The sequence below is a fragment of the Manis pentadactyla genome, chromosome 3 (genome assembly GCF_030020395.1).
Source record: "Manis pentadactyla isolate mManPen7 chromosome 3, mManPen7.hap1, whole genome shotgun sequence".
Classification (NCBI taxonomy): Eukaryota; Metazoa; Chordata; class Mammalia; order Pholidota; family Manidae; genus Manis; species Manis pentadactyla.
The window spans coordinates 152526789-152550826 of record NC_080021.1 but is presented as its reverse complement, the minus strand read 5'-3'; the positions used below and the strand labels follow the sequence as shown (position 1 = coordinate 152550826).

At 41.0% G+C, this 24038-nt stretch overlaps 1 protein-coding gene across 1 annotated transcript in view; it reads right to left on the bottom strand.

Moving 5' to 3' along the window:
• Window positions 1-24038, bottom strand: part of TRPM3 (transient receptor potential cation channel subfamily M member 3) — a 481810-nt gene that overhangs the window by 144483 nt on the left and 313289 nt on the right. The window contains 1 exon segment of the mRNA XM_036893415.2: window positions 17374-17497. Coding sequence (XP_036749310.1) covers window positions 17374-17497 — 124 coding nt within the window.

The following is a 24038-nucleotide window of genomic DNA, read 5'->3' as shown; positions in this document are numbered from 1 at the left end:
ATTTTACACTGACACACACTGAATACACAAATTATATACACGCATTAAATACATACATTGACTCTACAAATGGAATTTTCCAGAACTGTCCCTATTGCAAATATTCTGTCCAGTTGTTAGCTCACATCCAAGGCCATCTAGTCTAGATTTTAGTTTGGAATATGTGGTCTCTGGACTTATATGATCCACTTTTTTGACTTAAGAGTGAAATTCAGATTTTGATTCAATAGACATTTTCTGAATACTTCCTCGAGAAGCAAGGCTGGTATTTCAATTCAATTACCAGGTGAAATCAGAGGATCTTTATTATGTAGGATACGGCATGTTATTTTTTCTTTTTTATCCTGATTTTCCTTACCAATTCATGATGGGTTTATTACAATATTCTTGAATGAAATAGCCCTCCCAGTGCATAGAACCTTTTAGAAAAGTGAATTTTTATAAGTTTCAATATATAATATTTATTATTAACATATAATTTTATTATTATATAATGTTATATATCATCATATAGATAACATGTTACAGGTAATATAACATGATACTATATAACCACATAATATATTAGGCCACTTAACTGGCTCTGTGGCCTTGAACAAGTCATCTGTTTTACTAATGACACACTACCAATCTCACCTCCATAAGGTGTTGCCAGAAAAGTGAATTAATATGTGTAAAACAGTCAGAAAAGGCCTTGGTATATTCTCGGAGAGGTCGAACAAGCTGACAGGCTCAAAAAACTAAGCCAGCTGGAAAATGTAAATATTCAGTAAAGACTGTTGCTGGTACTGTTATTTGAAGTTCTAGTTTCCTCATTAGTAAACGGAAGGGGTGGGTTTAATATCAACTGCCCCTACAGTGATAGTTTCTTTTTTTGGTGATCTTCTGCTGCCCTGTCCTGTAACTTTCTCTGGAGTGACTGACATCCTAGATGAGTGGGTCAGGTGAGCATTTAACACAAATGAAAATTGACCTTGAGGCATGAAGAATCCATGGTAGCAAACAGGAGCATAAGAATAACTGTTTTGTCTTGCTCCATGTAAATAACTTCTCTGTGTTGGCTCTTTTACAATGCTAGAAGGATGAAGTGATAATAAGCAGGTAATTTCCCCTGGGGGTTTAAAAACTTGGCTTAGCTTTGAATACTTGGGGATCCAGGAGAGAGACCCAGCTCAGTCTTAACAGGGGGCAGAACAGCTTGTCAACTGCTTGTTCTAGCTCCCTGGAGGCTCCTTCTGATACGATAATTTTATGTTATAAATCTGGGAGAATGTTTGGACAGGCTGAGGGCCAGTTGTTCTAACAACTGCTGCTGTAAATCTTTTATTCTCCAAATAGTTGCTCTCTTTCTCAAATATCTTCTTATGCAGAATAAATGCTAGTCATGGGGGCTGTAAACTGTGTAAAAGTAGGCTTTGAGCTAGTGAGTATGTCCCCTACTAAAAAAGACATCTTTTCCCCTTACATTTCCCAGTATTTTGGCTTCACCAAAATCCAAGGTCTGTATTTCTTGCCCCCAAATTCATAGAAAGAATATTTACAAAAATACTGGTGAGAGAGAAAGGAGTCTAAAATAAATGGTTTTTCTAGAGAACAACATTCCAGAAAAGAAAAGAATACTATTCATCAATAGCTCCACCTGAATGGTATTTTACAAAATGAACCCCTTCTGATCAGACATAGATTTATTGTCAATACCATTTGCAAAAAAATTGAAAAGGAAAAGATAAAAGGAGAAACAGTGTGTTTGAGAGCAAGAATGAAAGGTGGTTCCCAGTGGTGGTTCTGATTGTCCCTGACATAGATTTTGTTGTATGTAAAGAATGCACTGTACAGTGACTATTCAATAATAGGTCACTGTTTTGTTAGTCAACTGCTAGTATGCAAGTAACCTTGCTGGTTGTATCTACCCAGGGAACAGGAGACTTTCAATGGGATTTTGAGCAGGGCCAGCATTATAGCCACAACACGAATGCAAATTCAGCCACTGTAGGGCTTGGAGGAGTACATCAATGGGAAGCTGTTTTCATCACAGATCTCAGGTATAGGCTGGGTCTGCATATTTCTTTCTGTCATGCAATTTCTTCTTATCCTGTAGTTCCTTCACATGGACTGTGTATTCAGGGCACAAAAGTTCTCCAGTAAGCTTTGACTAAGGTCAAACTCCATGATGCCTCAGAATCCAAGACATGCACCAACTTGGGAAACTGCCCAAGAAAAAATGTTTGCACCTTAACTGAATTATTAAAACTGTTATTAAAATTGTGTTATATGAACTTCACAAATGAAAAGGATCCAGTAGTAAGGGTCATCTCTGTATTATAATATTTAATAATTATCCTTTGTCCACATGTTGGAATATGATGCAGTCCTGAGTAGATAAACAGCATACATGTGCAACATTAATGGTTAGGAAGGGTTTTGTTAGCCAGCTGTGGGATTGACAGGCTACTAAACCCTAAGTGTTTTCAAGTGTTCTCAACAGAGTCATAACATTGATAATCGGATGACACCCAAGTTTATACTTGCCAAGGCACAGCCCTTACAGAAAGCAGTTTTGAGAACCTGGTGGAAATGGGCTCCCACTCAGGCAGCCATATAATCAGATACTTACTTTTTCTAAAAGTATGACTAGGATTGCTTAGGAGTTCTATCTGTATCTTCTCCCAGGTTAAAACTCAACTAGTGTCTTTAGTGGGGGAATTCCACTAGGACATAATTAATGATTTTACCTTAAAAATATATGCTTACGAACTGTATAAAACAATGTGTTTTAACACTAAATGAAAAATCTCACTGTATGAATACATTATATGATTACAAATGTGTTAAAAACAAAATAAATCTAAAACTTTACACATAGGGAAAAAAAGCCTTAGAAGTAAAATGCAACAAGTGTGATTGGTGCTTGTGGGGCTGTAGTTGATTATTTTTCCTCCTTTTGTTTTTTGGAAGTCTCCAAACTTTCTCTAATAAACATAGTTTTAATCAGCAAATACTACTTTCACAATGGAAAAAATGAATTGTATCAAAGCTACATTAATATTCAAGTTCAAGAGATGTGAAATTTGAAATAGGAAAGAAAATTCTTAATGTGAAAATGAATCACAGAATCCAAGAAAAGAAGTGCTAGATGGGACCTAGAGACCATCTAGATTGTGGAGTCCATCGAATCAGGATATTAGAAGGTGAGATTTTAGGGCTGGAGAGGTAAAAGTCAGTTCTTATGTTAGAAGAAAGAAGAGAAAAGAACACTAGATTTTTATTCAAAGAAGTCTGTATTCAGATCTTGATGGGGCTTCTTAACTCTCTGGGTCCTTCAGGCAAATTATGTAGCCTCTCTAAGCTTATGTTAATCATACATATATAATTGCCTAGTTCCTAATAAGCACCTGATAAATGGCAGCTTAACGTTATTACCATTAGAGTCTCCAATTCCTCAGGGGCCCCAGGCTAGAAGTATTTTTATGCCATTTCTCTTGAGTTGAGAAGAGAAAGAAGGCAACTACTGAGATCTGTCCTGTGTCTTCCAATAGTGGATAGGCTAAATACTTAAGGTTGTGGGGTATTATTTATTTATGGAGAAGACCTATTGTGATATCATCACTAGATTTTTGTTCTCCTTCAACTTCATTCCCATTTTTTCTTTTTCTTTATTGCAAAACTCCTCAAAAGTACGTTCTCTTCTCACTGAGTCTCCTCCTTGCAATCAGTCTCATTCTGTCTTGAATGGGCTTCTGTCCAGATTTTCTCCCAGAAGACCATTGACGCCACACTTCTCAAGGTCACTGACAAACTCCGCCTTGCTAAATCTGGTGACAACTTTTCAATCCTTGTAGTACTTGATGTATTAGCATAACATTCCTTTCCATATATAACCATATCTTTACTTTCTCTTCTCCACTGGAAGGTGGGGTGAATGAGGACAGGGACCACCACATCCTCAGCCCCTGAAATAGTGCCTATCATGTTGCAAGCGCTCAAGAAATGTTTGTGGAATGAATGACTACAAAAGTAGTTTGGGGAACAGAAGGCTGTTGCGACACAGAGACCTCACCTTGCCCTGTGTGACTTAGAAGAGGACCCTAAGTGGAACGTAAATGAATGCTCCAGGCTGAGGCTCACCTGAAGGATGCCACTAGAAGGCCCTGACTTCATTCTGGACTTGTGTTCAATCAGTTCTTCACACAGCACGTGTGATGATTTGGCTTTAAAAAGAGATGTATTTCCTACTTGGATTTTCTGCCGTGAGAAAAACATGCCCATGTTTATTTGTGTACGATGTGTGCTGTGCCTGGCATCTGCTCCACTTCCTGCCCCTCTGTGTGCCCCTGCCCACGGGGCGTCTGGGAGTCTGTCTGCATGTTATAAAAAGGGTTAGAAAATTCTCCTCTCTGAGCCCTCTGGCTTATCCTATCAGAGCTGAGAAAGCCACCAAGTGTTGCTAAACTGGCAGAGTGACAAAATCCACCCACACAGGAGATAAAACAGCTGCGGTGGGGATGGGGAGCTTCAGAGGACCCGTGAAAGAGGAAGACAAAGAGATTACAGCACATGGATGGCAGATGGATGAGGTCTGGTTAGAAATCGGGTTGTCAAGAAACATTCTGTCTTAGGCCGACGGGAACATCAGCATTTCAAACCACACAAATGCCAGCGACAAGCTCTGGCAATCTCGAATGCTGTGGCAGGGTGGGGGCCTCTCCTCCACCATCCTGCCCCCAGGTTTCATCCAAGATGGAACTTGCAAGTTGGTTCTTGTGAATCCTGAGTTTTGGGGACGCTGGTGCGTGTGTTATCGGGGCCTTGTGCCCTTTTTCAGCACACTCAGCCGTGGCAGAGACTGCGTGTGGTGCACTGGCATGGGTACACCGAGGCCCTGGACACATAGGGACTAAGAGAGAACATTTCCGTGAGAGCCACGGAAAAGGAGCTTGCCATTCAAAGTGCCTTTCTGTCTTTAGTGTTTCCAGAAAGAGCTGTTTCTTGACAGGGGCTCTTTCTATGTTTCTTGCCAGCGAACATGCATGGTTTTGGCAGTGTGACCTGGGAGCATGTAGAGATGGAACAAATAAAAGAAGAGGAGGAACAATAAATGAGAAGTGCTGTTGTTCAGTTCTTGGAAAGATTATCCACCCTCCCTAGTACTCATCTCTTTTCCTTAGATGAAATGTCACAGAAAGGAAAAAGCACAAGCTTTGGAATTAGACACACCTGTGCCTGTAAACTGGCAGTTGCATTATGATGCTGGTGTAGGCAAGAAACCTAATTTTTCAAGCCTTAGTTTCTTAACCTATAAAACTGGATAAAAAACATTTATCACATAGTGTTGTTTTGAGTCTGAAGTGGAATATATGTACAAAGTGCTTACCATAGGGTCTGAAATAGAGTCCTCCCTATACAGTAGTTATAAAAAGAGCAGGAGGAAAAAGTAAAGCATCAGATATGGCAGACCTGAGCTTCATTTAGTAATTTATTCAGCAAATATTTAAATTGAGCATCTATGTTGTATCTAGAAGTGTGTGACATGCTGGACAAGACAGACGTGACTTCATAGAAGCTAAAGGTGCAGAGAGTCAAAAACACATGCAAACATAAATAAATGAGAGAAGTGCAAAGTGTGGTAAATGCCATTACAAAATGAATAATGGGATGAAAGGGGAAATTGCTTTACACAGAGTGATCAGGGAAGGCTTCTTGGAGGAGGAGATGCTCAAGCAGAGAATGAAAAATGGCAAGGATCCAGCCATGTAAAGAATGAAGGGAAAGCATTTGGGGCAGAAGGAAGGTTGCAAGCAAAGGTTTTAGATCAACAAAGACTCAGGGGTGTTTGAGGCATTGAGGGAGGACCACAATGGCTGAGATGAGAGACGATTGCTGGAGCAAGAAGGAGAGAGACGATTAGAAAGTACTTGAAATCATTCTAGGGATCTCTCTTGAGGGTCTGCCATTGCCCCCTGCTGTCCTCCACATACTAAGAAAATGCGACCTTGTAAGTGAATCTCTCCCTCAAATCTATCCTCTACAGTTTGGGAAACAAAGTGATGTCATTTCGTCAAAGTGCAGTAGTTTCCCTATGTTCAAATCATTAGCAGCTGATGGTTTCTTACTGTTGTTAAAGAGGATGGTGGGCTTTTGTGAAGGCTCTGCTGTTCTCCAGAGAACCAAGGCTGTCCCCAGATTGGTTCCATAGCAGAAGCCCTCCGCCCCTCCCCAGGGAAGCCTGAGGAAGGCCTCACACTCTGGTCTTTGCATTCCTGTCGGACCTGCTGGGACCTGCTGGGGCCTGCTGGTGGCGTATCTGTTTTTCCCCTGACTCAGGTCTCTGTGGAGGCCGACATGCTGCCAGGAAAACTCAGACTTTGTTTTTTGGGTCCCAAGTGAGCCGGCCTTCACCCAGAGGGCTGAAAGCTGCAATCCCCGCCTCCTGTGGGCAGAACTGCCCTTCCTCCCACCTGGAACCAGGGTGCTGGGAAGTAGCGAGGGAACTTTACTCCACTCGTGTCTGCAGAGTCTATGTTCTCTGCCCTTCAAAAATAGCTGCAGTAGTCTTTGAAGGGACGATGATGTGATGGCCGGAGTGGTAGGAAGAGGCTTAATCATGCCACTTACCACCTGAGTGACTTTGGGTCCCTTCAAGCACATTTTTTTTTGTCAGTAAGATAGGGATGATATTATCTGTCTCTTGGTGTTCCAAGATAACCCTGCAAATAGCAACTGGCAAGTTAGGGATGGAATTATGCTTTCTGTCCTCCTTCTCTTCTTCCACACTTCTATTCCTTTCCCTCCACTAGTCAGCAACATCTTTTCCCTCTTGTCTGTCTTTACTGAATGGCTCACCGCTGGCATGTGCAGAGAGCCCTCAGTGTGGCAGGGAATCCCTCACATTCTCCCTGCCTGTTGTAAGTCACGGCCAAGTGCTTGGAGAAGGATGTGACATGCGGTATGACTCTCCCTCATCATACTGGGCAGCAGCAGTGGCCACAGCGCCTGGTCAGCCACTCTGAGCAGGAAGATAAGCGGCCACTACACTCGCTACCATTCTGTTTTCCACTTTCAGTACAGTATTCAGTGAGCTACATGAGATATTGAGCATTTTATTGTAAAACAGGCTTTGTGTTAGATGATTTCGCCCAGCTGCAAGCTAATGGAGGTGTTCTGAGCACTTTGCAGGCTAAACTAGGATGTGCAGTTAAGGGTTTTAAATGCACTTTAGACTTAAGATATTTTCAACTTACCATGAATTCATTAGGATTTAACCCCAAGGCAGATCTGTACTTAAAATCAAGTCAGTGGGGGGCCAGTTTCACTTAATTATGCTCTGTCTCGTGCTCTGTATGTTTGTCAACCCTGACAAGGGCGGTTCTTTCAGGGCCAGGTTTGGGGTTGGCAGAGGCAGACAATAAACTGGAGGATGATGTTGGGGCAACATGTGATCCACATCAGGCTAATGGCCCTGGGTGAAACTCTGGAATTTGATGAATGTATTCATTTACTGAGCATCACGTCTAATAAGAAGCATAAATACTACTGTAGATGGAAGTGCGAGTGAACGAGTTCAAATGGTAGGAGGTAATGTATACATACTGATTAGCATGGAAGAGAAAGCAGAAAGTATTTGGATTCCAGACACCTGTTTACAACAACCTGTGCACATAAATAACCTCTCCAGCTTTTTCCTGTTTATTTTCCCTCAACTCTCCTCGCAAACTCTCCTGTTCCTCCTGTAAACACTATGGATCAAAAACACAACACAACTTACAGGTTTGAGTAAATTTTGTGAAACAAGAAGTAGAGGAAGAGAATATATTGGGAACATCTGTCTTTTAGGAACACTGATTTTCAGACTTTAGTTCAATGACTTTTGGTCAAATGAACTGCCCCTGGGAAAAGGTTAGAGAACTAAGATAAATATAAAACACAGGAAGGATGGGCCAGCATCTGTCATGGTCAGCATGCTTGTTCTCCTGGCCTCTACGCACTGTGGAGAAGCTGTAGGAATTAGTAGTTTGACATGATTTGAATATGAGAGTTGATGTCAGAAGATTTCCAACTGAGAGTCAAGCAATCTGTATGAGAGCCACCCTCTCCCTCCCCTCTCATCTGTATTTTCCCCTTCACTTGTGACACTACCATAAAGTCCACTAATAATCAATAATTCCTTTGATTGAATATGTGACCTTTTTTGGAAGTTCAATATGTTACAGAGGTCAAAGAGCCATCAGTCCTGCATACATGAATGGGAATTCAATAATGCTGGTGGCCTTTAGACTCCCAGGTAGGTGCATCTGCCGTGAGGACAGGGATGGTAGAAGGTAGGAGATGGCTAATGCTGGAGGAAGGAGGTGGGGAAATCCTAGTAGAGTGTCTGAAGAGGACTTTGGGGGTCCCTAAGAGCAATACTGCAGAGGAGGAGGGAACAGGAACTAAAATGTTAGCACATGAACAATATTGTCCAGGGCCCATCCTGTTGCAAAGCAGGGGATGCCAATCTTTTTCTTCTTTCCTACTACATTTCTTGCTTTCTTGTTCTCAGTGTTGTTATTGCAAAAATATTTTTGTTAAGTTATTCACATTGCTTTGTGAGAAAATGGGTTCTGGGTTCTAAATAGATCTTTGGATCATAGCCCATTTATAAACTGGTGATTTCCTGAAATGCATGATTGACAGTTTAGCGTGAAAGACATAATCGCACAAAAACTGTTAATGAGAAATGTGGAGTTTCATGCATTTAAAAATCGCTCAGAAGTTAAGTTAAATGTTTATCCAGATTGGGTATCTCTGGGCACTGGAAGGAATGTAAGATGATGTCTGTGGCACCTGTGTTCCTAACTTAGTTGCTGCCATGGAGAGGTTTCTTCATGAAGTGGTTCTTACCTCTTTGGAGTTATTCAGACAATGGGGAATTTGAGAAGTGAATGCATTCTTCCCTTGATGTGCCTATACCCACAACATCTTGCATATATTTTCAGGGGATTCGCAGAACTCCCTAAAGACTTCTAGTTTTCTTGGACCCTAGGCTAAGAATTTTTACTCCAATGAATTCGGGGAAAACACTGGCCCATGTGTTTCCTATTTGGAATAGAAAAATTCTTATTTGGGAATTGGCTGTAAGGTAGGGAGGGGTAGTTAACCCATCTCAGTGCTTATAGGACCTACTGCATTTGACACATGAGAGAGGATGCCAGAGGTTGCACAAAATACAGAAAGATATATGACACAGAGTCTTTTTCCTCATCCTCAAGGACAATTAGATTTGGTTAGACTACAGTATCGGGATAAGAATAATAGCACTAGCAGACGTGGCTGGAAAGGTAGACTAGGTCTGGGTCATGGAGAGTCTTGAATGATAGGCTAAGAAACTGAAACTTAATTCTGAAGGCCAATATGTTCTGACTTATAGTCATTCTTGTACAATCTTCATCTTTTTTGCCATGTCTATAAACTAACACTACAGTTAGCTCTTCAAATTAATTCCCTTTAAATTTTGTATTTGTTTACAATTAATAGCCATGGTTTTGTATTTTATTATAGTTATTTGTAATACATATGCAAATAAAAACATACCTCTTAAAATAAAAATATTATTTGCATTCCAATGACCTCATATGCAAATAGCATTCCTCACTTTGGGAAACACTAGTGAGGTAACAGGGATTTCCTGATGGGGGGGAGGTTATGTTCTGGGAGCTGCTCTTTCAAAGGAGTCATTCAGCAGCTTGCTGTCAATTGGGACAGAGAAGACTGCTGGTGGTGAGACCAGTGAAGGTGAAATGTACAGTCTCTGAGTCACTCCAGTTTATAGGAAGACTGTCTTAGAATTGGAACTCAAACTGCCATGCAAATTATTTAGAAAGTCACCTCTTAAAGGGAATAAAATAATAGAATAATAATATATTTGTTTTATATATTTACATTTTATTATACATTTTATTTATTTTTCTCCATAAATGAGAGCACTTTTTATGTTTTTCTATTGCCTTTAATCCACTCATATTTTTTGGTGATTGTGGCTGAAAAAGGTCAGGGGAGTTTTTTTTTTTTTGGTTATGAGAGAGAATCTGAGACCTGAGAAGTGAGGTGGAAAATCAAATGGGCATTTTCTGTACATGTCTGTAGTCTTCCAAATTTGTTTTACTTTTCTGGTGGGCTGAAAGATAGACACAACTGTTGCCCCATAGCTGTGCAGCTCAAATAAACCAAGGAGTGCCACAAGAATTTTGTCTATTATAAGGTGTCATTATATATTATACCTCATCAGATGGAAGGTGGTGGTACTATTATTAGCTCTACTGGCAAGGAATTGTGTCAATGACATTTCCTTCAAATTTCTTTTTTATTTCAGTGTCTATTTTGTGAGAAGGACTAGGATGAGTTGATCTCTAGTTTTGGGCTTCCAGTTATTCTGATTAAAAATATTATGCTAGAAAAGAATAATTTCAGTGTGCTTGGATACAGAAGTATTGAGTGGTCTGGACACTGGGCTTACATTTTCCTTGTAGGGTTATGATGACTGCTACATGAGAGGAGAGGGAATTTCAGAAACACCAAACAACAATATGTTCCTTTCTTTGCAGGAATCTTGAAGTCTAATAAATAGTAATTCAGGTTATTCCAGGAATGAGAGAGAAAATGAGTTCCTACTTTAAAGTCATTTTTAACTTGGTCATACCTGATATTTCAAATATGGAATCAGTTGAAATATGATGGGAAGAGCCAAGGCCTTGTAGAAAGATGCTCTTGGGTCACGTTTTGAGGTTGTCACTACCTAGATACATGACTCTGGGCCTGTCACTTAAGTCTCTGAGTCACTGTTTCTCTCTACAAAATGGATATAGAAATAGTGACCTTAGCACAGTCGACTGTAGTATCAAATAAGATGACACGAAAATGATTTTTGTTAAATACAAAGTGCTATTTAGATATCATTGTCATCATCATGATAAAAGTAGTTATTGAGTGCTTATGTTATTTGCATATGTTAACTCATTTAATCCTTATAATTAACTCCATAATATAAATCTAATATAAATAATATTATTATCCCAATTTTCTGGAGGAGAAAACAAAGGCATCTAAATATTAAATAATTTGCTCAATGCCATGTTTTAAATGGCAGCTCTGAGGTTTGAACCCAGGCAACCTGACTCTAAAGCCAGCATCGTCTTCCTCCTAGAACAGTGGTATTCTAATCATCTAAGAGTTTCAGGATTTCCCCAAATTATCCTGCAACTGTGTGTTGAGAACATTTTTCATGGGGCAATCCTTCTGTATCCTCTTTCCACTATCTCATTTGAAATATTTGGACTTAAATTATGTTAAGATGGTATTCAAATGAACTTAAAAGGAGTTAGGTACAATTCAGCATCTATCTTGAAGGGCAGTTCTACTTCTGCCCAAACAATGTGTGGGAGAAAACTGTTTTCTACACATGCTACGGGACTCTACATCTTTCAGCGCTTTGGCCTAAACTGCTTTTTTCCAGCTCTGAGGGGTTTCTCTCTCTCGTGGCCGTTGGAGGCCCCTGTGCTCGTCTGGTGGCTGGTCAGACAGGGAAGGCGCTGGTCGTTTCCTATCACGTTGGAGGGCACATGTATGTTTCCTCCTGCCTGTATTCTATGTCCATTAGGATGGGCAAAGAGGGAAGATGGATCTGAATAAGGGAAGACAGGTCACTGAGGTCAAACTACCTCACTGACAATTGTAGCTAGGACTGGAGAAAAACCAAGGGTAAGAGATGCTATCTGTGCTCATTCTCTGATCAGCACCTGTAGTTACTTGTAAAATAACTGTGACGACAGCTAAAGTTACTGAGGGCTTCCTGGGAGCCACCCATTCTACAACACATGGGTGTGATTATAACTCCCCTCTTAAAGCTGAGGGTCCTGGGACTTAGTGGAGGTTAAATGACTTGATGGATGATGCTGAACTGGGACCCAGATCTGCCTGCCTCTAGAGCTTGCTCCTCATAACCACCACATTAGAATACCTCCCACAGGTCCAGCAACTTAAGCAGATGGCCTGAATCAAATCGAAGTTCATAAACCAAGTCTATGACTCCCTGAGGAGATGTGCCACTGTGTTAGTGGAGATTTTAAGACAATTTATGGATACTGAATATGCATCTTTCCCACTAATATATATTCAACTGAATATATTCCTTCACTTACTCATCCATTAAACAAAGATTTATTGAATGTCCACTAGTATATGCTCTACTACCAGGCACCATAAGGGATGAGTCAGCTCAGGGAAAACAGAATAATGAATTAGACACAGACTCTGCTCTTAAGATCTTACTTGGGAAGTTAGAGACATATATAAATAAGGTATAAATGATAAGAGAGTTATAAGTAAAAGAGCGAAGTGTATTCTGGGGTATGTGTGTGCATGTGTACATGCATATGCATGTATGTGCATGTGTCTGGCAATTGCTTATGGCTAAAGAGAAAGCTCTAAACTTGACCAAATGCAGGGAAGTAGGAAATTTTTAAAAAATGACTGAGAAATTCAGTTTGGTTAACATGAAGGGTCCATAAAAAAGCAATGGAGTTTAAGACTGGAACTATAAGCAAAACATAATACTTTACATTCAGAGGAATGATGTAATTGGTTCTGTGCTTCAGCAAGAAGTATCTGGCATTACTATGTAGCTGGATCAGCAAACCACACTTCTGGATCAAATTTGACCCCATGACCTGTTTTCCTATGGCCAGGAAGCTGAGAATGGTTTTTATATTTTAGGGGTATTTAAAAACAAATAAGCAAACAAAGAAAAATATGTGACAGAGATTGCACACAAAACCTAAAATACTGACCATTGACTCCTTCAAAGAAGAATTTGCCACCCCCTGCAGTGTATAGCATGGATTGTTGGGGGGATTGGACTAGGGGAGACCAATTGAGGAGGGACTAACAATAGTGCAGGAGAGGAAGAATAAGGGTGCAGGTGATGGTGTGCAGGGGTTTGGAAATGCAGGAGCCTGGAGGAGGATAAGGCCAGTTATTTGTGCCTTTGGGAGTTATCTCAAAATGATCACTGAAGTTAGAGTAGAGCCAAGAATTTATCTTTGATAAATACCTATCTATAGAGTGGGGAGGAAGAAGAGAAGCTAGCAATGGAAAGGTGAATGAACTGTAAGAGAAATGGCAAGGAAATCCAAAAAGAATCTAAAGAGTCTAACATCATCGTTAGAATCCATAGGAAAGTCACTTTGAACAAGAAGGAGGAAGTTGACAGTGTCAAATGGCATAAAAAAGTAACTGAAAAGGAGGCAAACCTGATGACCTAATGTCGTTGCTTCCTTTTATTGCATTAGCATTACTTGTTATGGCTGTGGCTCTTCCTTGCCTTTAGGTGTCCTCCCCAAGTGGAGAATGCGATGACATGAGATGCTACGGTGTCACCAGCTAGGCCATAACTATGACCTATTCTTTATGTTTAGCTTCTCAGGCTGGGTGTCCATCATCTTACCAAGAAAGGTAGATACCAGGGTCCCTCTGAGTCTCCCCAAACTACCTTTTCTCTAAGTCTCTATGTCTGTAGACATCCTTGGAAGTTTCTTCACTGATGAGGTTTAAGGAAACAGTCTATTTTTATTCTGTACATCCCGAACTGATGGACTGGGTAGACACACTTAGGAGTCTAGTTGCAATGTTTGCTTCTAGATATTAGAATCTTTATGCCAACAAGACCCATACATAGGAAAGTAAGAAGGAAGTTCATCTTGCCATAGCATAAAGACTGTGTGAAATGTGTTATGAAAGCCCCCAGAGAGTCAGGAGATTAAAATGTGAACAGTCTAGAACAATGTAAGGATTAGGAAGGGTTATGTACTAGAGATGAAGAAACCAAGTGACTTGGCTTTGGGACTGGAATAGAGAAGAAGGACAGAGGAACAGGTAGGTAAGAGGACCCAGGTGAGGGAAATAGATAGCTTGGATTCTTAACTAGGAGGACAAAGAAAACTACTTCAAAATATAAAAGCTTCTGCAGAGGTTATCTCAGGAGGATTATTTCACACTAGTGAATTATGCAGAAGCTTGGCAGTTGAGTTTGAGATGAATGAAGTGATGGGGGAAGTGGAGGCAGTTGGTTTGGGAGCACAGAGTAGATTTTAAAGTCTTGGGCTTTGGTGCAGTCTCAGTTTGAGCAGATCAAACAGGCATCAGGTGTATCTGGGAAGAGGTGGCAAGGTGAACAGCACTGGCCCCTGTGAGACCAGCAGCAGGGAGAGGAGGGCAGCAAGTTGGAGGAGCCATCAGTGTGGAAATGGAAGGTGGTGGACAAGGAGCTGGGCAGGTACCACCCTCCGCCGTGACTTGTTCAGGGCCACACACACCACGGGGCTGACACTGCTGAGTATACACTCCTTCCCTACAATCAAACGGAAATGAATTGGGCCGGCCTGGGGCTGAAGGGTTGGAAGTGGTGACAGGGAAAGGCTTCTGCAGGAGCTTGGCGGGCAGACAGGAGCTGAGTGAGGCGGAAGCAGAGGCCAGGACCTGACACTGTGCTCTGGAACTAAAAGACTCTGTGGTTTCTACACATATGATCAGCCTCAGAGTGCACTTTGCCCCTTGGGGTCCTCTTTTCCTGGTCCTGATGTTGGTTATGATCAGACCCTTTTGGAGGAAGGAGGGGGTGGAGGAGCACTACATCCTGTCCCTTACATCGGCCCCTAAATTAATATGCTGCCATGAACAGTTTTGGTGTCTTTAATTTTTATGTTTTCTGGACCACAATGGAACTTAGCTCCCAGGTTGGTTCTCTGAAGGTGACAGGTTTTGAGATGTTGTTCTGACCGATAGTCAAGAAGCAGAGGAGAAGTGGATTCATTCAAGAACAACTTGAAGGGAGTAGAGAGAGAATATCCACACAGATGGCTCACCAAGGCATATCTTCCATGAGGCCACATGGCCCAGGTTTCATGAGCTAAACATGCATCCCCAGAGCAGTTTCTGATGACATAAGTTAGTAGGATGCTGGGATGAGAAAGATGTCAGAGCTCTAGAACCACACCCCTCAGCTGAACCTGGCATGGCTTAGACTGGCCTCAGAATATTATATCTCACTTAGTTTGTTCAGGGGATCGACAGAAACTTGAGGCCTGTGGGTGAGGAGGAACTCCACCGTGAGCGTCCTTGCGTGTGCGCTCAGCTAAGCAGGCAGTGAGCAGATGCCACCTGGGCTCTCCTGCGGCCTGTGTGGCTCTGCACCCCTCCCAGCCTGTCCCTTCCCGGCTCCCTTCCTACGTGAGGTGGGAGAAAGACAGTGCTCACTTCAGCTCCTCCTCCTTTTTAAAGCATCTAGTACTGTCCATGCTCATACACAGTCCCTCAAAAATGAAATTATTTTAATTACTTGTATGATTTTAAGAATCCTAACGAATGCCTGCCCAGACGTGGAGATAAAGACAGTTTCTTTCTTGTGAAGATCACATTGCCTTAGACTGCAGTGAGTGCTGCCTCACATTTCTTGCAATAAATATCTCACACTAAAATGCAGCTGACTTTTTCAGTAGGGGCCATGATTATGTGACATGTCAGTTATCAGGCAGAATCCCAGGGAACAGCCTTATGAAACGCTCAGAGAAGCACATTCAGCCTCATTTGGTTTTACGACTTCCAACTGGTTCCTCAGATTTAATCCTAACTGCTTTTCTAGGAAATTTGCAGGACTGCTGAAATGCACAGCTCTGGTAAATTTTCACAGTCAGCGTTGGCCTTAAGCACTGGAAAATCATTAGGACTCAAGAGAAAATCCACACTGTGACAGGCATGCGGGAGCTCAGGGTTTCACGGGCCTCCTTGCGGGCAGAGGAAGCCTTTGAGCTGAAATGCCTTGAGCAACCACATCTGAGATGGGAGAATGCCAGCGGCATTTTTGGGGTTGATAGAGGCTCTCCTGGGGCACCACCTGCACTGGGAGGTGATGACTGTGAGCCGCACCTGCAGCACTGGACTGCCTGCAGGTACAGATGCTCAGGGATTAGTGTCCCAGTCTCCTCACCCTCACTGCTTCCCCCCAAAACCTGGAAGCTACTGTAGACTTCTCATAAAGGTTGCATGAATGCTTTCCAGAGATGGGTCTTGCTTACTGGAATCAAGTCCTCTTTTTCTAAATGTTTGGCTTCTCAAACTCAGAAATTGCCTCCCTCCCTCCTTTCTGGAAGTCTCAGGGACCCCCTGTGTGTGCCAGCCACTGTCCCAGGCTTAGGGACACCACCATGAACAGGAGGGCTCCAAGCCATGCCTTGAGGAACTTTCGGTCTAACAGGGGATCTGGTTGAAGGCAAATCGCTCCAGGTCCTCCCATCACTATGTACCTCCCTTGGGGCTGAGCCTTTTAGGGTGTGGCCCTGGTGCCCCTCTGAGGCAGATGTACCCCCAATGTCCTCAGAGAGAACCATTCTAGGATGTCCACACAGATTTGAGATTGTCCAAAACCTGAGTGAGGACACTGCTCAGGTTTAAATTGCTCCTTCACCTCCCCTGTCAGCACTCTGGTTCAAATGACCTTTGAGAATAGTCTTCACTTCCCAGATGCCTGCTGGGGATCTTCCCAGAGTGGGCAATTTACTACATTTGCTTCAATGAGACAATTTCTGAATAGAAACATTTCCCAGAGATTAAATAACCACTAACACTCGTTTTGAATCCTACTTCCTTACTTACTAGTCAAGTGAGTGTGCCTTTACACATCTGTAAGGTAAGGATAATAATCGTACCTCTCTCAACAGGACAGCTGCAAAGATTACAGGAGTTTGTCCAGCCTGCCTGGCATACAGCAAGTGCTTCTCAAGTGTTAGCTCATATTATTTCTGTTCACCCAAACAGAAGGGCCCTAAGACTACACCACACTTGTTAAGACACTTTTCCCAGATGTAAGAAATATTTCAGTAGCTATTGGAGGACACTTCAGACACTACAGAAGTTGCCAGCATTCCCAAGGAAGTTTCTCCATTTTCCACCTGGACCCGGTGTCATTAAGATATCTGACAACAAACACATCAGTGATTCACTGTTCTCAAGCAAAGGGCATCCCCAAACCTAAGAAAGGAACAACCAAAGCACTTCCAGGAGTAGACCTGTTTTCTCCTCTCAATTCCTTTGGCTGAGGCAACGAGAAGCATTTGGGTGAGCTTCCATAGGAAGCGATGCTAAAACCCTGCAGCACACACTTCATTAAATCTGGGCAGAGAAAACAGTGTCTTAGCTCCTGAGGGAAGCAAACTACAGGAGCCCATGGAGCCAGGAAGGCTGGGAGCTTGGCTAGAAATAAAAAGCAGCTGGTAGGTGATTCAAGAAAAAGCTTCAAGAGAGGAGACGTGGACAGGGCGCTGCACCCGTGGGGGAACCCCACTCACATACCAATTCCTTCTTCTTCATGCACTCCATGAGGATGATAAACAGGTGCTGAGCCTGGGTCCGAGTGTACGTGAAAGTCTTCTGGATGGTCACCAAGAGCTGGTCCCTCAAAGATTCATTTATGAGTCTGCAATTAGAACCAGTGTCAAACACAGGTCAGCCCAGCTCCTGCTCAGTGCCTGTTCGGAGAATATCATAGAACACAAGAAAGCATTAAGAGAATTTACTTTAGCTAGGAGATACATCTTCCTGTATTTTCCTTACAAAAGCTATTTTGATGGCAATCACTTTAAAAAGCAGTGCATTTAAAAATAAATCCATTTCAATGTCTCAGAACCTAAAAGAGTAAGAAGACTTAGTTCTTTTTTTTGTCTCTCTTTTTCTTTCTTTTATATGGCACGTGTTTAATATTCTCTTTCCTTAAGTGCTGTTTATCAAAGAATGCCTTAATTAATCATTAGCATTTTGGTTAACATTTATTGTATTACTTATCTGAAGTGATTTCAATTGATCCCTAATTGTAGAAGGAAAGGCTGTATCTCAGTAATGGATTTTTGAGCATCAGTGAGGAGAAAAAGGACTTATGTTTCCTCTAAAATCATTCCGTGTAGGTGATAGCTTATCTGGACTAGGATTCAGGTCATCTTTATTTATGCCAAGCTTTTGCTGTGTAATAGCCAACAAGAGTCTGACTCACAAAGAGGAATGATACTGAGCATGTTATTAAAAGATAGTTCTCATACTATAGGAGAATGAATAAAAGCAATGGAGGTGCATCATTTCTAATCAATGCTGTATTATCTCTTGAATTTGGACCAATTATAATCAACTTTTAACTCCTCTCTCACTAGCCTGGAGGGAACTGGGATGTCCCTACTAGCCATCAAGTGCCAGGAAATAAAATAAATATTGTTTGTTATTAACAATAACTGTTCAAAATCAGGAAGATAAAAACTGCTTTCAAAGGCCAGTGACTAAATTATCATAATTTGCCTAGTATTTTATAGTTTACAATTTTTTCCACAGTTGAAGTACTAGCAACTCCTATATAAAATAGTACAATATAATTATTACCTCATGTGGTGCTTACTAGAACCTTATAGGCAAAAAATTTGTATACCTTAAAAGGGAGACTATTTTAGCCAGAAAGAGCCGGATGCTTAAGTTCACTCAGCAAATAAGTGCTGGAGTCAGAACCCAGTCCTTCCGATTCCTTGCTCAGTACTCTTTCTACTACACCACGGTGCCTCTGACCCCTCTTGCCCCACAGGAAGGTCTATATCATGAACATACACTTTTAGAAAAAGAGAACGGTCTAGATCAAGTTGAAAAATGATACCAGAGCCTCTCAATATTGCTAAATTATCCTGGAAGATTTGGTGGCCTTAGGTGTGGACCTGTCTGAAACCATTCATTCATTCATTCAAAAATTGCTTAGTGTTTTCTATTTTGTGCCAGACACTACGGTGTCTGCTAGGGCTACAGGGATAGATGAGACATATACACTGCAGATGATGAGACTTCAGTGAGTTTACACCAGTGGAGTAGAAAGACATGAACCAGCAATTCAGTTGTGATTGACAGTGGTAAAGAAGTGGAGAAGCTTGTGACTATTGAACATAATCGCATCTAGGTGCTTTAGGGAAAACTTCTCTGAGGAAGTGCTGCTTTATCTGAGACTTGAAGGAGGAAGGAGCATTAGTATGGTGTGTGTGGGGCTGAGTTGGGTAAGAGCATTCTTGGCAGACAAAGCAGCATGAACAGGCCTAGTTCAGAGAAAATAAAAGGTCAGCATGGCTGGAGCACAGAGAACAAAAGATAGAGTGGGACCAGATGGGCTGCAGAAGGAGTGAGCAAGAACGAGATGGTGAGGAACTTTCGAGATAGTGGTAGAGATTTTGGATTTTATAAATCCTCAGGCAATGAGAAGACATTGAAGGATTTAAGTTGGAGAATATGATTACGTTTGCGTTGCCAATTAATTTTCTCAAAGAGTCAAGATATGGGCACTCATACCTGGGCATGTGTCTACTTGATAGGTAACCCATGCAGCTAGGAGAGCTGAGACACTAAGCCTCTTGTATCTTGTAGCCTTGTTTTGCACCTGACTGAAGTTGTGGCTTTGGGTAAATCATTAAATTCTTATTCAGAACCATGGCATTCTACTTCTAGAAGTACAAGGATTCTCTAAGTTGGTGTTTCTAAAGCATGGGATGCCTGTCACTGATGGAGCAGAGATGGGTTTAGATGGAACAAAAGTGATTTGGTCCTTCCAAAGCATTGTTACACTCTATAAACATTAAATAACTGTTATTCCTGGTTTAATTCTTTTCCCATTTTCCTGAATGCATCAAAAGGAACATATCGTTTATAACACTTCCTCATTTTTAACAGCTCACAGACATTTGCAAATCTCCCCTTTTTGAGCAAGAAATAACAGGTATTAAGTCCCAATGCTTTTTGCAGAGTTTAAAAACATTGTTTTAGAAAAGATCCTGTATAACATTTGATGCATTCATAGCGCATAATGGTTTATCATACACAATGGGCTACAGGGATAATCTCATTTGATTTTCATAACAATCTGTGAGAGAAGCAGATATTAATTCCATGTTGTAAAAGAGGAGACTGTGGCCCAAAGAGATTAAATGATTTGTGCAAAGTCACATAGTTTGAGGATCTCAGTCTGGGGCTGAGTCTATTGAATTCAGCCTTCCTTCCATTGGGCTGCTTTTCCTGTTTAATCTATCAATATGTCTTTCAATTTCCTAATCATCTGCATGGTAGGTAGAAATTTAAGTGTATTTGTTGTAGAAAACTGCCTTCCCTTTTTATTATATACAGAAACATCTGAAGGAAATCAGATGAGTTTGGAGAAGATCAGAAACTGGTAAATAAGGACAATGGCGAAGTGCATTTAGTACACTGAAGATTGTATTTGCTTGTAATTTTTCACAAGAATTTGCTACATTGAACTAGATGTTTTCTGTTTGGTGCAAAGCCTTCCTCTGTCTTCACCAGGGACCCTCTCTTATTTTGTGACCATATCCCACTCTGGGAATTCCATAATGGAAAGCCTGCTTTGTTGAAATTATTGCTTCCTTAGATTTTCCCTTTTTTTTTCTGTCCAACACTGTTATGCTTTCAAAATCTTTACTGTGATATTTAACCATCCACAAAAATAGAAATAAGCCCATTTTAGATTTCTTTTTATGGAATTAGAACAGTGATAGAAAATTTCTTGACATCAAAACATGGTCATAGTATTATGTAAAATTTTAGTTCTAGAACTGTGTCTTTGACAGAGCAGTGGATATTTATGGAAACTGTTCATTTGTAGCTCCATATGTACCAATGCTATTTTTGGTACACCTCAAATTAGAAGGTTTTCTGATTTAGGAAGTGTAGTCATTGAAGTCAGGAAAATCTCTATACGTTGGCATTTATTTTTCCATTGAAATGCTGTATTTGTTATCTGGAGCTTTTTAAGGTGAGTCATAGTGTTATTTGAAATAGGCCAGCGTTCCTCAGTGCTCAGAGGAATCAGCAAAACTTCCCCCAGTTTGTTATTAGTATTCTGCTACAACAAATGCTAGCAATACAACCCACATATTCACACTTTTCTCAGAATGAGTTTAATTACCTGCAGTATCAGAGTTTTGTTTCTACACTTAAAACTTAGAAAATGCGTTTGGAATTCAATGGGACTTGAATAGCTAAACTTAGGTTAATGGCTTTCGAGGAGAGAAGCCCTTCTCATGCCCTCCACAGATGCTATTAGTTTGTTCAGCTACCCTATGAGAACATTTTACTTATGCAAATATAAAAGATGTTTAATAATACCATAATTTAGTACTTAGAAGGCATCATTTCCCACGGAGTCTCTGGTGCTCTCAAGAAAAATGCAATTCTATCATTTGCTTAAAACCAGAGCAAAATAGTAAATGTAACTTTAAGGACATAGAAAGATTACATGTCTCGCCTAAGATCACAGAAAATGGTAGTTTTCTCTTTTTGCTCCCCTTCTCTTTCTTCTTCTTCAGTAAAATTTACCCCTTCCTCCCGAATGCCATGACTCTTCCTGGGCAGGCAGGATGGCTTCGTGAATAAAAGCCCCATGGCCACCTGGGCCACGCTCTCTGGAGTTGAGCTGTCGCTTTCCTACTATGTGATCTTGTGCAAGTCATTTAGTTTTCCCATGTCATGTTTTCCATATGTAAAATGAGAATTACAAGAGTATTTATCTCATAGACTTGTGAATATTAAATGAATTTATCTTTGTACAGGGCTTAGAAAAGTGCCTGACGCATAGCGAATCCTATGTAACCATTTGCTACTATTAAACACAGTTCTACAACACCCTTGCTCACTGACGTCCCTCTACTTTCTCAGTTACTCCTCTAGCCTATCAGATGCCCAAAGTTACTTTTAATGAACTAAAAGTCAAACAGTTTTTGTTCAACTATTAGGAACCCTAAAAGCAACTGTTGAGATTAGTGAGGCTTTATGTTAAACTCACACTTAACTGGAACTGACTGATGTTGATGGTTTTTAGAAAACACTACCTGGATAGAAAGTGGGAGAAGATGTGAATGGAACATGGAAAAGTGACCAATAGATGGAATGGGATGGGTAGGAAATTACTTTGCCTAACTCTTTGATGAGGATCAACTCTAGATACAAATGGCCTCTATCTGCTAAGGCCCATGAGAAATAGTACCTCTGACCTTGTTTTAGTATCAATTCTAGAAAAGTTGTCCACCTAGGCTTTTCCCCAAGGTTCTATCTAACTAGCATGTGAGATAGAACAGTCTTAAAGAAGCTGCCTATAATTGGGAAGGATGCACACAGCTTGATGGTATAGTCTGTTCAACAAATTTCATTTACCACAACCCATAGTATTTCTTTTTATTTTTAATTTTAAAACTGTTTTTAACCCACTCTAGAATCCTGAGCCAGATATGGTAAAATAGAAGGCACAGATCCTCATACAAAAGGAAACAGAAGGTGGGTGAAGTGGCAGGGTTTGAGGGCTTAAGAGAGGCACTCAGCACTACTCTAAGACAAGATTTGCTATTTCATAAAGACATGGCATGTCATAAACGCAGATCAATCTAAGAAAATCCTAACGAGACAGTAACTCCTTGGACTGTACGTTATATTACATATGTATTCCCTTCTCTCAGTACTCATCAAGGTGCTGAAAAGAGGTTTTTCCACCTCCCCCTCACCCTTCTCTTTCCCCAAAACATATCATCTTAAGTATTATACAATGTGTTACTTACATTAGTTACTTATTATCTACCTAAACCTGCTAAAATATAAATTCTGCTATTGCAAGAATTTCTGTCTCTTCGGTTCACAGGTCTGTTTTTGCTAGTGCTTAGAACTGTTTTTGCTAGTGCTTAGAAAGTACTTGTTGAATTACCCAATACTTATTGCTGGTAGGAGGAAAGAATGCAATTTAAAAATGAAGGGAACAATGTCAAATAATATTGAAAATCAGTCAGACACTCAAGGTCTCCCAGTCTGGTGGAACTCAATGGCTGAAATGCTAGAGCCATGCTATCCAATAATTAATTACAATTAAATAACATTTAAAATGCATTTCCTCACTCATATTAGCCACAATTCAAGTGCTCAGTGGACAGCACAGATATAGAACATTTTCATCATCACAGAAAGTTCTATTAGACAGAACTGCCAATCTCTCCACCTTAGATAGGACATTTAGGTGGAAAATTCTGAACAGTATTGGCTGCGTCTCTATAATTCCTCCTGTTTCCTTTGCCTTTGGTTATGGTTGTGAATGTGCCCAAGAGTAGAAATTGAAGTGTTGCCAAGGGATACAGGGACTGCCACATGGTCAGCTAGCTTCTCTGCTGCCAAAATTTTAAGGAAAAACACACCCTCTGTGCTCATTCCAAGTGAAATCCCACCAGCAACTATTGCACATGGCCAGGCAAAAGGTATAGCCAAATTTTCATTGTTTTAGGCCCTATGTAAAAGACAGAATCAGGAATGGACTTAATAAGCGGGACTTATATGTGTAGGCTCCTTGGGCAGGCAAAAACACTGGCACCTCTTTAACCCACATTCTTTAAATGATGGTCCAACATTTATTTGGAGGGGAAATTAACCAGCATGTGAGACAGGGAGAGAATATGGAAGCCGGGTGCAGCCTCCTCTGTTGTCCAGAATAACTCAACTCTGGAGCAAGCAAACCTCCTGCAGTTCCTGGGTTCCATCTTCCTAGCAGGCAATATGGCATCGCTGCTAAAGGCATAGGTTCCAGCCCCAGTCGGCCAGGGCAGACCATTCTCTAGCTACGAGATGTTGAGCAAACTTCCTAACCTTTCTGTCCTCGATTTCCTCATTTCTAAAATAGGGATAATTATCAGAGCTACCGCACAGAGTTTATGAAATAAAGTGTTCAGATCAGGCTGTTGCATGCAGAGCTTTAAAAAAGATTAATGTCAATTCCTCAAATATGCTGTTGGGGAGAGGGTCAGAGGTGTGAGGAAAAGGAGGAGTAAATCTCAATTCCCTTTCAAAGTAATTTGTCAAAGTATTCCTTCTAACCCCATATCTTACTCTATGAGATGTTGGGACAAATATAATTTTCTCTTTTTTTGTATGTATTCTGTGATGGATTAGTTCCTATCTGT